Source organism: Xiphophorus couchianus, chromosome 10, assembly GCF_001444195.1.
Source record: "Xiphophorus couchianus chromosome 10, X_couchianus-1.0, whole genome shotgun sequence".
In the NCBI taxonomy this organism is placed as follows: Eukaryota; Metazoa; Chordata; class Actinopteri; order Cyprinodontiformes; family Poeciliidae; genus Xiphophorus; species Xiphophorus couchianus.
In genome coordinates, this window is record NC_040237.1 from 7,896,555 (window position 1) to 7,910,109 (window position 13,555).

General features: G+C 37.4%; 1 protein-coding gene across 16 annotated transcripts in view; it reads right to left on the reverse strand.

Moving 5' to 3' along the window:
- The window catches only part of LOC114152030 (microtubule-associated protein tau-like), a 34,444-nt gene that overhangs the window by 3,670 nt on the left and 17,219 nt on the right, over positions 1-13,555 (reverse strand). For 4 of the 16 annotated variants that reach the window (XM_028029656.1, XM_028029662.1, XM_028029660.1 and 1 more), the window contains 11 exons: positions 10,068-10,096; positions 8,667-8,810; positions 8,313-8,379; positions 8,183-8,221; positions 7,727-7,971; positions 5,815-5,907; positions 4,843-4,935; positions 4,521-4,613; positions 3,927-4,019; positions 2,412-2,493; positions 2,096-2,202 (listed from right to left, as the gene is read on the reverse strand). In XM_028029656.1, the coding sequence (XP_027885457.1) occupies positions 2,096-2,202; positions 2,412-2,493; positions 3,927-4,019; positions 4,521-4,613; positions 4,843-4,935; positions 5,815-5,907; positions 7,727-7,971; positions 8,183-8,221; positions 8,313-8,379; positions 8,667-8,810; positions 10,068-10,096 (1,085 nt within the window). Of the gene's footprint in view, positions 1-1,247; positions 1,399-2,095; positions 2,203-2,411; positions 2,494-3,926; positions 4,020-4,520; positions 4,614-4,842; positions 4,936-5,814; positions 5,908-7,726; positions 7,972-8,182; positions 8,222-8,312; positions 8,380-8,666; positions 8,811-10,067; positions 10,097-13,555 lie in introns of all 16 variants that reach the window. The other 12 variants (XM_028029664.1, XM_028029672.1, XM_028029668.1 and 9 more) reach the window with 9 other exon arrangements.

Consider the following 13,555-nt stretch of genomic DNA (forward strand, 5'->3'; position numbering starts at 1 on the left):
TGGTTCTTTGGGTGTTCCACAATGGCTCATTAAAGCTTTGACTAAAAATGAAGTAATGTTTGTAAATGAACAATTGCATGTTTTAGTTGCATTGAAACTATTAGTATCAGTTCTATTATTTAAACCTCTTTTTCTTGTCATTAGATTGGAAACGATTTGCTTTTATTTAACTGTGTCGACATCTGAGAGAAGAAAATATATCCATCCTCTTTTTGCAAAGGTTCTCAGGTTTTTATTTGTTTTAAAATCTAAAAGTAGAAATGAAAACGTGGTTCTTTAAAAACGACAACAATTTGTTATATAGTAAATATTTATCAAAAATGAAAGTTGCCTTTTTTTCCAAATACTCATTCAAAGTTTAAAATTTGCATGTCTAAATAAGTTTTGCTTGGCCGGACTGATGATAGAAATGTCTCTTTGGATGGCTAAGGTTGCAGACACCTGGTCTAGAGCTAAACACAAATTGAGACTCTGTAGCAAGACTTGAAAACTGATGTTCACAGAGGTTCTGTATCCAGTCTGACTCAGCATAGGCTATTTTGGAAAGAGTAAGTCAACATGCAGAGCTGGTGGACCGCAAGAGACCAGAAGCTAAGACTGTGGCAAAAGGTGGTTTTTCAAAGCATCAACTTAGTTTGGAAACAATGAATTATTTCCCTTCCACTTATATGCCACTTTGTGTTGGTTTGTAAGTTTAAATCCCAATAAAATACACTGAAGTTTGTGACTGTAGCAAGACAACCACAATACAAGGGGGGTAAATAATTCTTAACATGATAATTATTATATTTTTTACTTAAAAATATGTTATTGTAAATGGACAAATTTCATTTTCAGAGTAAAGAAGGCCTGAAGAGGCGCGACATGCTACAGCACTCCCTCTGCTGGACAACATGCACAAGTGCAATGATAGCACAAAGATTTAAACTTTCTTTTCCATTAAAATAATTAAATAAATGTTATTTTTTATTTAACTTCATTTTATGACTGATGTCATGTTTTCACGTGTGCAGTTCTAAATATTGTTCAACACTGAAGCTTCTCTTTTTTTTTACATTACTTGTTTTAATAATCTGGGAAACATGTCGCTTGCGTGTGAAAGAATCTTTGGAAACATTTTAACAACATAAAACCCTAAACTTACAAAGTGCATTTATATTGACGAGCCCCCATGTTGAACTCAAACAGCTCAGGTTTCAGAAGAAACTCGCTTTCTTTGTGAAATCCTGCAGCTCGCACATACTTACGCGAGTCCTCAATCTTTATGAGAGGGTTCGTCAGGATGGGTGTGGTAGGTGCTGAAGGGACAGTCTGAGGTGACTGAGGGGGGGTGACAACAGGGGAGGGGATGGACATGCTGTCTGAGACGCTCCCCTCCGCTTCCTTGCCCTTCTCCTGCTACACAGGAGCCCCGGCGGGGAGAAATGACAACGCATGCAACAAAAACAAATGGGATGGTTTCAACAGAAACAATAATAATAATAAGTAAAAGGAAAAACAACACAATATTTGACCAATAATAATGCAAATAATGAGAACTTTGTTATGAAACGATAAGAAAAGGATTTGAATGGAGGAAATACAATGAAAGAAGCTCTAATGGAGGAGGAGGGAAGCGGTGATGAGAAACAGAGGAGCCTTCGATGTGCTGCAGAAATCTGCTGGTTGGGTTTAATCCCCTCTGGAATATTATCACACATGATTCTCACATTATAGGTTTCTATAAAAAGGGGCTCAATACAACCAGAACCAGAACTTTAGCTCCTTTTCAGTAGACTCCACTGCATAGCTGATTTTATGAAACAGCTTTGCCAACATTCTAATTCATCTACTGATCTATTAAAATGTATGTTATACTCTAGTATGTATCTTTACCAATCAATAAATGTTGCTTAACTAATGGAAAATCGATCATATTATTTAAAAAGGTAAATAATACTAATACTAAATATGATTTTTTATCTATTTTAATGCACTGTACTTTTGCTTTACACCATAACTGTTGTTTCTTTTTAACTCTATTACAATTAATGTTCTTGAAGAAGGAAGAGACACACAGAGATCTTCAACTGCAGGAAGGATGAGACATTTTTACCTTCCTCTGTCCACCTCCGGGGACGTGACCAATGTTGTCCAGAGAGCCGACTTTGGACTGAACTTTAAACTCTATCTTCTCGGTTTTGATCTCCACATTTCCACCACCTTAAAAGAAACAAAGTACAGTTATTGAATTACAGAGGTTCAACACCAGACCTCACCAAACCGAAAATAAAAAAACAAAAAATCAAAGAAAAAAAATTTTCCCAAAACTGCCACCAGCACACCCATTCAAAGCAAGTCTTTCTGGAAACATTAGCATTTTTCATTTTTAAGCACTTTCACATATAACAGCAGCTGATGTGTGAATTTACCTGGCTTGTGATGAATGTTGTCTTTCGATCCACATTTTGATGTAACGTTGCTCAAATCAATCTTTTTGTGCACGATTTGAACCTGCAGAAGAAACGAGACAGAGAGCAGAAGAACAGCTTTAACCAAAAATGAAACATCACAGCACTTTAAACTGTAGCATTTTATAGGTCTGTTAGTTTGTTTCCAAGAAGGTAAAAACTGGTCAATAAAACGGTACATTAGAGAGCAGACTACTATTAAATCCAGTATTAGTACTGAACTAAAAAATGGCCAAGCTTAAAGTGCATGCATCATCAGATTTCAGAGCCTGAAAACAGAAGTATTGAAAGTATGAAATATATATAAAATACAAAATATTTTTTCCATGGTTTTCAAAGCAGGCAAGCATAACAGGAAGAGCTGTTAAGTATAAATAATTTAAAACATCACTCTTTTACGCTGTAACGTCCATCAAAACTGTCTCTGTTGGAAACATGTTTTACTCCAAGACTAAAACTATTGGAACAATTGTAAACTTAGATTTGAGGGAAAGAACAAACTGTGATGGTGGAGAGATTATGTTTACAGATTAAGTTTATTCCATAACTATGGTTGTTTTCCTCAGTATTCATACTATGATCTCACATCTGAACTGCAGACTTTGCAGATTGTTTATTTGTCTTAAGTATTTCTCCAAATAAACCAGCCTCACTCTTGGGCAATTTTCAGCTGCACTACTGAAGTTCTTGTTCTTTTTTCTATCTCTCTTTTTTACTTTAAAAATCTAACTAAAAACACAAGTAGCTCAGTTTAAGTTTTTTTTCTTTTCTTTTTTACATATTCATTTTATTTCAGTCATGGAAAAGACCACAAGCCTGAACTCAGTTGAAAATGTTGTAAAAATGATGATACAAGGCTTTAATGTTTATGCTCATTTTAAACTCTGCGTTCACGTTGCACTTTTGTCATTTGAAGATAAAAGCCATAGTCCTCAACTGTCCATCACAGTGCTAGCCTGGAGTGACCTCATCTTACGGTCGATTGTGTGGCAACACAAAGCGCTCAGTCTTTCCTCCGTGAGGTCGAGGACAACAGGCTTAGCTTGGAGAGGAGAGCGAGGACAGAGGCTCTTTGTAGCTCCTGCTGCACAATTAGTTCATTTCATTCAAACGATTCCAACTGAAGTTTAGTAAAAAGTTTTGAGGAAGAACCACCCAGGACACACTGGATTCACTCATGCAGGTTTAGGGTCCAGTTGGGGTGGTCGGTCGCAGTCAAACGGACACATTCAACAGTTACCAAGCTTATGTTACACCATGAGCATTTTATTCACTTAGTAACAACTGATTACAAGAGGAGACATGGAGAAGGGAAGGTCTGCAAGATAAAATGCTCATGACTGCTCATAAGTTCAGGGATAAAACTGTTATTTGCAGGAGTTAAGAGGTCAAAGTGGCAGGAGTGTCGAGGTCAGAACGGGTTGGACACAGACTGGAGGTTTCGTGCAATCCTTCTTCTTTCTTCGTTTTACTCACATTGCCACCACCGGGTACATGTTTTATATTATCTTTGGAGCCACAGCGGGACTGCACACTGCTTAAGTCCAGCTTCTTATCAAGAATTTGCACCTGGATAGTTGTTTTTTTTTTTTTGTGGAGGGAAAAACATTAACGTTATCTTGCAGAAAGAGAAATAACATTGAGGAGAGTTTCTGAGAAGAAAACTGTGGAGTTCAGGGGAGTCAGGCTAATCCAGTTGACTAAGAAAATCATATCTAAAAGGCTTACAACTATAAACAGTTAAATGACAGCGTCGGTGTTTGTTTTAGTTTGATATTGGAGCCAAAGTTATCTTTTTAAAGATTTCAGAGGCTTTCAAATCGCTAAGGATATTTGTCAAATATCTGACACTTTCAGGGAATGACCATAATGATACTATTTTGAAGATACATTTTATCCTTTGAAAAAATCATCCTGGTAAAACAAAGATATTAGAATTAAAAAAGTGAATAAAAATGCTGGTTAGTCACAGAGTTCCTTGTTTGTGTCCTGACTGGATCACTGAGAGGATTTGTTGGATGGATTTGTTGAAGAACTGCTGAGGACGGTGTTGGGTTCATCCCTACTCACGTTGCCTCCACCGGGAGCATGTTTTATATTGTCTTTGGAGCCACACTTAGACTGGACAGTACTAAAGTCCAACTTCTGATCAAGTATTTTAACCTGGAAAAGTGCAGAAGTGAGGGGAAGAGGCTGTTATTGTCAGAATCACTGAAAGTAGCTGCCTTGTGTTTATTTAAAAATAAAAAAACGTGATTGCTTTGACACAATAATGTCTCTGAAGTGTAAATACAGATAGATAGAACTTCAAACGGAGCCACGCATGTGGCTGCAACACATCCTGAAACTCTTTATTGAAGCCAGAGATATAAAAGTGAAACAGATTTCCTACCCTTCCTCCTCCAGGCTTGTGCTTTAAGTTGTCTTTAGAACCACAGCGAGCTTGGACGCTGGATAAGTCCAGCTTCTTATCAAGGATTTGGACCTGAAGAGAAACAACAAAGGGTAGGTAAGAGGATCTGCAGAGGAAGAATAGCTGAGGAGGAAGAGGAATCATTTTGAATTAGGAACTTAAGTTAATTGGACTCCTTGTATTAAAGCTGCCATTCATAGCTTTGCATTTTTGTTTTACTTCTTCAAGTTGCCTCAGGAACTGTACGACGACTGTTACGGCGACTCATGAAGGCGATTCGTTGCACTGGAGTAAAAAGGCTAAATGCATGTGCATGCCACACTTTTCAGATTTTTGTTGATTAAAAAAAGCAAGTGTCGTTTCAAGTCTGTCTTCAAAATGTTTATGTGGCAAAATTTAAATGAAATAAAAATATCACTCAAAAGGTGTTAATAGTTTTGAAGTCATACATGAATCAACCATTAACCTAAAATAAGCAAAAAAATCAAAGTATCATGTGAAAATGTAAAAATGTGATGTTCTTTAATATCATCTTTGATGTAATTTCCAGCCGTCTGGCACTTTACGACGGGTTTCACTTCCAAGATTCTAGATCAAATTTTACAGCCAAACTTACAGCATAAAACACCAACAATATTTTCCAGATGAAATCATTTAAAGGCAAAATTTTGCTTCCTTTTTTACTCTATTTGGTTAAAGTAAAATGCTACAAAACAGTTACAAATGCCAGCTTTAATTTATTATAATACTCATTTTAGACCTTGATTTTTCTTGGTGCAAAAGCATAAATGATCAATTTAATTTTATTCTTCAAATTCCTGTTATTAGGAGCTTACCCTTTGATTTTTAAACTTAGAATTTTTCAACTACTTAATTATCCAAAAGGTTGGATTTAATTGTCATAACTGCAGACAAACTCAAGGGCTTTGAGTTCATCTCCCAGTTACTCACATTTCCTCCCCCTGGCTTGTGTTTGACATTGTCTTTGGAGCCACACTTAGACTGCACACTACTAAAGTCCAACTTCTGCTCCACGATTTGCACCTGGAAAAATGAAAACGGCAGCTTTTAGATGTAGAGCAAAAGAAACAAACTTAAGAAATGAGCTGAAACGGACGTCACATTGAGCAGCAGGAATCCGCATGCAGGCTGGAGAATCGGTTAGCTTTAGGTGCTACAAACGGCCCTCTGTGATATTACCAGACAAAAGCAGAACTGAATTTAATGCTGAAAGATTTCCAAATGTTTTTAAACAGTAATTTGTTCTATAGATTAAACTGATTAAATAAGATGATCTATTGTGGTTCTGCAAAACAGAACAAAAATAGCTAACTGGAAGCTTCCAGTAGTGCTAACTAGATGTAATGCTTTTAATTTCACCAGTGCGTACCTGACATGTGACTAAGCCAGCATAAAATTAGACCAAATGCTTGCAGTACCTTTGTTTCCAAAATAAACCTCCATATCTATATCAATCTTACAAAGCAGCCACATATTCATACACCAACACTGTGCTGAGTGTTAAAATGAGAAATGTAAATGTAAACACATTTCCAATGCAGAAAAACTGACTGATTTTAATTTAAGTCTGACAAACAAAATCTGATTTCAAAGAACCAAAACTATTCACAAGGACAAAATATTAAAGCAAAAGTCACTGAATTAGTAGCGCGTAAAAAAAAAAGATCTGACACATACTGCATGAAAAATTACTATTGCTGCTGCAAAAGCTCATGCAAAATACATTAGGTTTCTTCCAAAATAGCATTTGCTACCAAAGGCAGAGTGAAATCGTGTTTTCACATGCAGCTGCAGTTGCTCTTTGAAGGCTTTTTCAGTGTGTGTCACTGTCAAAATTGAATGTAAGTGAATGTACTTTGCCCTACTGATCAAATTTCTTGTTGTCTGTTTTGTGCAGCGCAGCTCTAATAAAATAAGCCAAGGTTGCAAAACCTGCAATACACAAGAAACTGACAGCTTTCTTCTGATGTCAGGTTATTTTTGATAGACCTGAAACCAGATATTTACATACGCAGCATAAAGAGACGGACGTCTCCCGCACTGACTGACATTAAATCTGACTTAACCTAATTCAATTCAGCAAGAATTATTAAGGAAATTGTTTCTATCTCTATTTTTTTTTAATTCATTACTTTAATACTAAATAATACATGGACAAACTCTTGTATCAACATGTTCTTAAAAGAGACTCAAAGAAGAAGAAGGGAATACTCCAAAAGCAACATACCAAGCCAGAGAGCAGTTAGCAAATCCTCTTGGGGACAAAGATCTTAATTTTTGGAGGCGTGCTCCAAAACCAGTTTATTAGACAAATAGTTTATTGAGATTGAATCTCAGACAGAGAGGGATGGGGAAAAAAAATCATGTTTTTTCTTTAAATAGTGTGCATAAATATCTTGTTTCAGCTGTAAATAACAAAGTAAAGAGGAAACATTCTAAGTATGACTACTGAGTCAACTACAGTAACGTGTCCTAACCCTGGTCCTCTGTGTCTCCTTGCTGCCTCACACCTGATGTAAATAACTGGGTGATTAAAATGCTTCAGCGGCGCTTCACGACAAGCAGAGAAGGTCATGCAAACAGAAACATATCTAAACCATGTAGGACAGAGAGGCCTGAGGACCGAGGTTGAGAACTACTAAACTAGATAAGTACGGTTTATTTCTATCAGTAAATAACTCATTCAGAAAACAGCTGAAGCCATGTGTTAGATAGGTGTCGAGAAAACACTAAAAAAAAATTGCACCTCTGTGTTGTTTATGCTCGCTAACTGAATCTATAATTAAAGAAGAAAGGCTGAGATGTGCCAACAAGTGCAGTGAGTTTGTAGTGAGTCAGTTACCTTCCCACCTCCAGGCTGGTGTTTCATGTTGTCTGTGGAGCCGACCTTTGACCTGACGTTTTTCAGGTCAGGCAGCGGCACCGCAGCAGCCAGAGGAGCCGGAGAACGGCTTTTCAGCGATCCAGGAGATTTTGGATTGGAACGTACAACCGCGACCTTTTTCACTTTGTTGGCCTCGGCGGCGGAAAGTGCCTGGCTGCCGGGGGACTTGGGCGTACCGGGGCTGCTCTGCCCACTCCTAGCATCTAAAACAACGAAACAAATCAAACATGAGGTTTTTTTTTTAAACAACCGTAAAGGATAAAGTGTTGAGGCAAGGGTAAACGAATCAAGTAAACACTAACTAGAAGCACTACTGGCTAAAAGCTGTCCAAGTTTGATCTGTCAGATCATCAGTTGTTTTTTATTTGGGCCATGCAAAGAGGCAATCTCCAACCATTTGCTGATTTGGGTTACCTTTTTCATTTTTTGGAGTGGGCGGTTTCTTGGCACTAGCTGTGTCACAAATAATAACATATTCTTAAATCTTCAAACTTAAGTACAGAAAGTGAAATATAATGAATTGTACTTTTCCCCAGTTTCTCACCTGGTTGAGCCGCACTTCTGGCAGTAGTTTTGGCTCCTTGGACTTGAGGCTTTGCAGCACCAGTACCCTAAAAATCAGCACAACAGCAGGTTAGTTTCCACGAGGGAGAAAAGTTGAAGTGGTTCTTTAAAAAAACAAACAAACAAAAAAAAAAACTCAACTTAAAGGAAAGACGGGTTTGTTTGGGCATGGCATTCACATAAAATGTTGAAAAACAATAAACAAAGATAAAAAAAAAAAAAAGATGACTTGTCATGATGAAAAACCTTCAGGCTGATGGAAGAATGTTTTTCGTTTTTTTTTTTTCCATCCGGTTCAGACCCCTGACCTGTAATCTGTCAGACCGGTACTTACTCCAGGCTGCCGGGGCCTTGGGCTGCTGGTGGCTTTAATGGGGATGGAGCTGTGGCCGTTTCGGGAGGAACCGGGTGTTTTGTTGCCCTTGGTGACAACAGTGGGTCTTTTAAGGTAAGAGGGTGGTGTGGTGACAGTTTGACTCTTTGTCATGAAAAGGAAAGGAATGAATGAAAAACAACAACTCAAATGATACCAAACATAAAATGAAAGAATGATTTAACAACTCAAGGATGGCAATAACAAAAGATGAATGGATTTCATGTCTAAGAATAATTCTGGTGTAGTAAACTGGTCACAGTTTTCATTTTTAAATACCCTTCCTTCCTTATTGCAGTCAACAATAAATTAATCTTGATGTTGCTGACAATACTTTATGAGGATTTCGTTAAGAATACGCTGGAAGGTGTACCCAAAATGCCGTTGTCATGGTTTGTACTCTTGACGTCTGTAATGTGTCAGTGCATCCACCACATTGTGAGTGGCACGTTTTCCTTGAGAACTGTTACAGATATGTACTTTCAACTTATTTCAAAGAATTATGTTTATATACAATAATCTACTACAAAAGTATTCTCTCATCTCTCTGGCGCTTTGTCAATTCCAGTGTGGTATCAAGATACGATGCCACCTGTGCAGCTAGTGAAGTTTTCTCATTTCTAAATAATCCAGAGTGAACAGTTAGTGAAATTATAACAAAGTGGAAGCGTCTGGGAACAAGAACAAGTGTCATGTAAGACCACAGAGACTCATTTAGACAGTAATCACTACTGAATATGTGAAAAGTTTGGTGGAGGCATTAGAGTGTGGCTTCATTTTTCAGGAGCAATGCTGTGCCCCTCAGTTCCCATGATAGGTAGTTTTATTGTTTCAGCAAAAAAAAAAAATCCTTTCTCCCAATTTTATGTGAACAATTTGGACTCTGGTTTGGACGTGATCACACACCAGTGCACAAAGAGAAGACCAATAAGACAAGGATGAGCAAGTTTGGTGTGGAAGAACGTGACAGAATCTGGACCGCGACCTGATAGAACAAACCTTCTCGTCCAGCATCAGTGTCTGACCTCGTGGAAAGTCTTCCTAAATGAGTTGAAGCTGTTTGGGTTGCAAAGCAACTTAACATCTGAATAAATCCAGCGGATTAAGAGTGGGATGAGCTATATTATGACTACTTTAGGACATATAATGTAGTGCTAATAATGGATGTTACTGGGACAAAAAATAATCAGTAAGACTTATTTGGCAAACCTCCAACAGGTGGCGCTCTGAAAGTATCTTGTTCAGATGACTGAACACTTCAACTCAAAAGAAATAATAACTGAAAGGTTTTTATACACCAGAAATATCCTTTCATAACAATATTTTACATATTTCAAACAAATGATGCTCTTGGTCACATACCTTATCTCCATTATTTGTCTTTACTTGAGCTACAAAAGAAAACAAAAGTCAAATTTATGCCATGGCTTTAGTTTCGGCTTCCCATTCTTCTAGGTGAAATAAGTCAACACATTTCCCTCCAAGTGTTCATAAAAACCACAATTATGGCTAGCAAATGAAAATGCACAACATGAAATAAGATGTGTTGGGTATGCAGCATGCAGAGTGAAATAAAACACGTGTTTACAAGCAGAACGTGTCTGTTTTGGGCTGCATGACCAGCTGGGTGGGCAGACATGGAAACAGAAAGCTAAAGTGTTGGGTTGAGGGGGGAACAACAAGCTCCTCAGCTTACAGGTAACATCCTTGGAAATAATTTGGAGAAACAGTGCTGCATAACAGAGAGGCGAAGCTGCATTTGTAAATCAAACATGTGGAAGGAGTCAACTGAAGCAGGGCTGGTTCTGAACTGGTGAACGTGACAGCAAACAGACCTTTGAAAACAGCGACCGGCACCAGAGACCTTCTGGCTGCAGGGCTTGGGCAGGGACATTTCTGGAGCTGGGAGGAGGCTTGAGCAACACTGCTCTTCTGTAAGTCATTGGAAATGTCAGGCTTTGAATCGCTGGCCCTGTGTGGTGATGACTCACTGCTGTTTTCAGCCTCTGCGTCACATAGCGGTTTGGTGAAGGGACGATGCTTCCCAGAAATGCTCCCAGTGGTGTGTGTTGGAGGGAGATCTTCTGAATGTGAATCAAAGCCAGATTCTGACAGCCTTTGTTTCTGGAGACTTTGCTTTGTTTCTGAAGGGCTATTTTTGCTTCTAGAGTCACTGTGACACTTTGTTTCAGCTCCTTCGACAAGCAGTCCATCTTTTATCTGCTCCTCCTCCTGGTTACCCCACAAGCTTCTGTCTTCAATGGCTGTCAGGTCCTCCAAAGCTGCGCTGCGGACTAAAAACGTCGCAGGCGTGTCGTTCATTTTCACCAGGCACTCTGATGCATCGAGGCTTATTGCCCTCTGAGAATCAGCAGCTGCGGTCCACTCAGGGCTCCCCCTGCTGGCTTCTATGTCCTGCCTCATCTCTGACCTGCAGCTGAGATCTTCAGAGGCCCATAAAGACTCACTTAACCTCTTCCCACACTCTCCCACCGACTTTTTTCCTGGGTCTGGGGAAGAGGAAGTGTCCATGAAGTCAATGACTTTCTCAGCAGCTCCATGTTCAGCTGGAGCAAACCCACCATTAGCAGGCCTCAATAATTTGGCTTGAAAACCATGTTTAAAAAAAAACATCCCAAAAACCATTTACAGCACTTGTTTTCCACCTCTCCATAAAACGAAAAAGAAATGTGAAAAAAGGGAAAATATGAGATCACTGAGGAAACACAACAAAAACTTAAAATGAGAACTGAAAGATGAAATTTAAAACAAACTGAGACAGTAATACACAATAATTGAGTGACAAAAGATGTTGCATTCCAGAAAAAGGTAATGGTCTGAAGCACAAAAACACCATTTCTGTCACTACTGCTTGCAAAATGGCATCGCATGTTGTCCATTAATACAATCTAATGTTGAGGTGATTGTGAAAAACAAATGATACAAGGTGTTTTAAGATACATAATGGTGTCTAAACACATGTGTGTGATGAAATATAAAGAAACTAAATTAATAAGCCATTTTAAATTCAATGTTCAATGTTCATTGTTACTGTTAGCAGGTCAACTAACCGAGCTACTAAACTTGCAGACAGACATGCTAATCTTGTAGCAATCTGCAAGGTTATATAAAGAATAAGTCTCTTATATTTTGATTAGAAAAAAGAAGAAAAGAAAACATTTTTTTTGCTTTAAACATACTAATGTTTGAATGTCATTAGACTATATAACAGTTTTATTGAAAGTTGTTTTATCATCTGACTCTTGCACTTGAATGCTGGTTAATGTGCATATTTTAGACCTGAAATACAACTTAAAAAACAAATTCTAATCTGTTTTTCTATTGTTTTTTTGTTAGCAGATAAGGAAGTTTCAAATGTACTTTTCAAAAAGAGTCTTATAAGTCTTAACAGCTGAAATGGGAAGACGCATCAATATAGAATAATGAGCTTGTATTTTTAATGCAACACTTTGAAACTCCATGTCTGTAAAAACTAACTTTTCCTGACAAATGAAAACACTAACAATGACAGTATATTACGTAGTTGAGTGGTTGTTAATTTTTTTTTTTACACACAAAATTATGTTTTACTACACAAATAATCCATGCTGGAAACGTTGGTGAGCTTCATGTAAAGTAAACACAGGCAGGGAGGGTGGATTTCTCCACATGCATCACAAAATGTTTCTACTGCATAGTGGACAAGTATTTGCATTAGAAAATGTGGATGCTGTTTGTGAGCATAAAGTTTGTCAAGTAAAATAGAGAAAAAAGTGAATAGTCAAATTAGCTTGAGCAACATCATTATTTCTGCGTTTCAGGACAAACAAATGAAGCCATAGTTGCCATCTTGATATTTCCTGCCCAACCACCATGTGGGTAGCATTAGCTTGAAGCCAAATGTCGTGTTATGAGAAAAAACCCATCAGAGTAACAGTGGTTGGTACAGAACCAGAACTTGCATCTCACCTGAATGCTGCCTGAGTTTTATAGATTCAAGTCAGATTTTGTCACAAGTACTCACTCCTCACTGTGGTACTCTACAGGCAGCATGGCTCACCAAGGAGGACTTTCATATCCTTACATATTGAGTCACATTTTATTCCAAGCTGAAGTTCTCAGACTCTTGACTTCCTCTTTTTCACTGGAGAAATTACCACACGCATCTTCACTTTATGAGCTCAGTTACAAGCTGGATACGATGCCCTCGTTGCTATTTTCCTGGGTGTTTATTAGAAGTATCTCATAGTTGCTTCTGCAACTTTCGGCTAAGTTACACGCTTTAAATATTTCTCAAATTTTGGACACAGTAATAGATAAGAACCGTTGTGAACTACGCGGCTGAACACAGATAAAAAGGAAAAGTTATAAAAAATCTGATAATTTATATTGAAAAATGAACCATTTAAGAATAACATTTCAGTTGCCTAAAATTAATACAATTAATAAATATGCTTCTAAAATTCTGTCACTGATGTCAAAAATAAAAATCTTGAACAAAAAACAAAAAAAAACCTGTCCTCTTTGGTGGAAATGTGTACATGCAAAGAAAATCCTCCCTTTTAATAGATTAAACATTTTTATGGTTATACAAATTACAGCATTTTAAAAGGACAGTAATTTTAGCATAAAAAGTGAATCCTTACTGCTTTGATAAAAACATTTTACAAGTCCTTTCATCCAAAAACTGAAAATTTAAATATTAGAAAATACAAAATCAACAAAATCCAGAGCGCAAAAATATACGCTGAATTATTATATATATTTAAAACTTAAAAATACTTATGTGTATTATGCATTCATTATAATTAAAAATATATATATACATTTTCCTTCATGTCAACATTAAT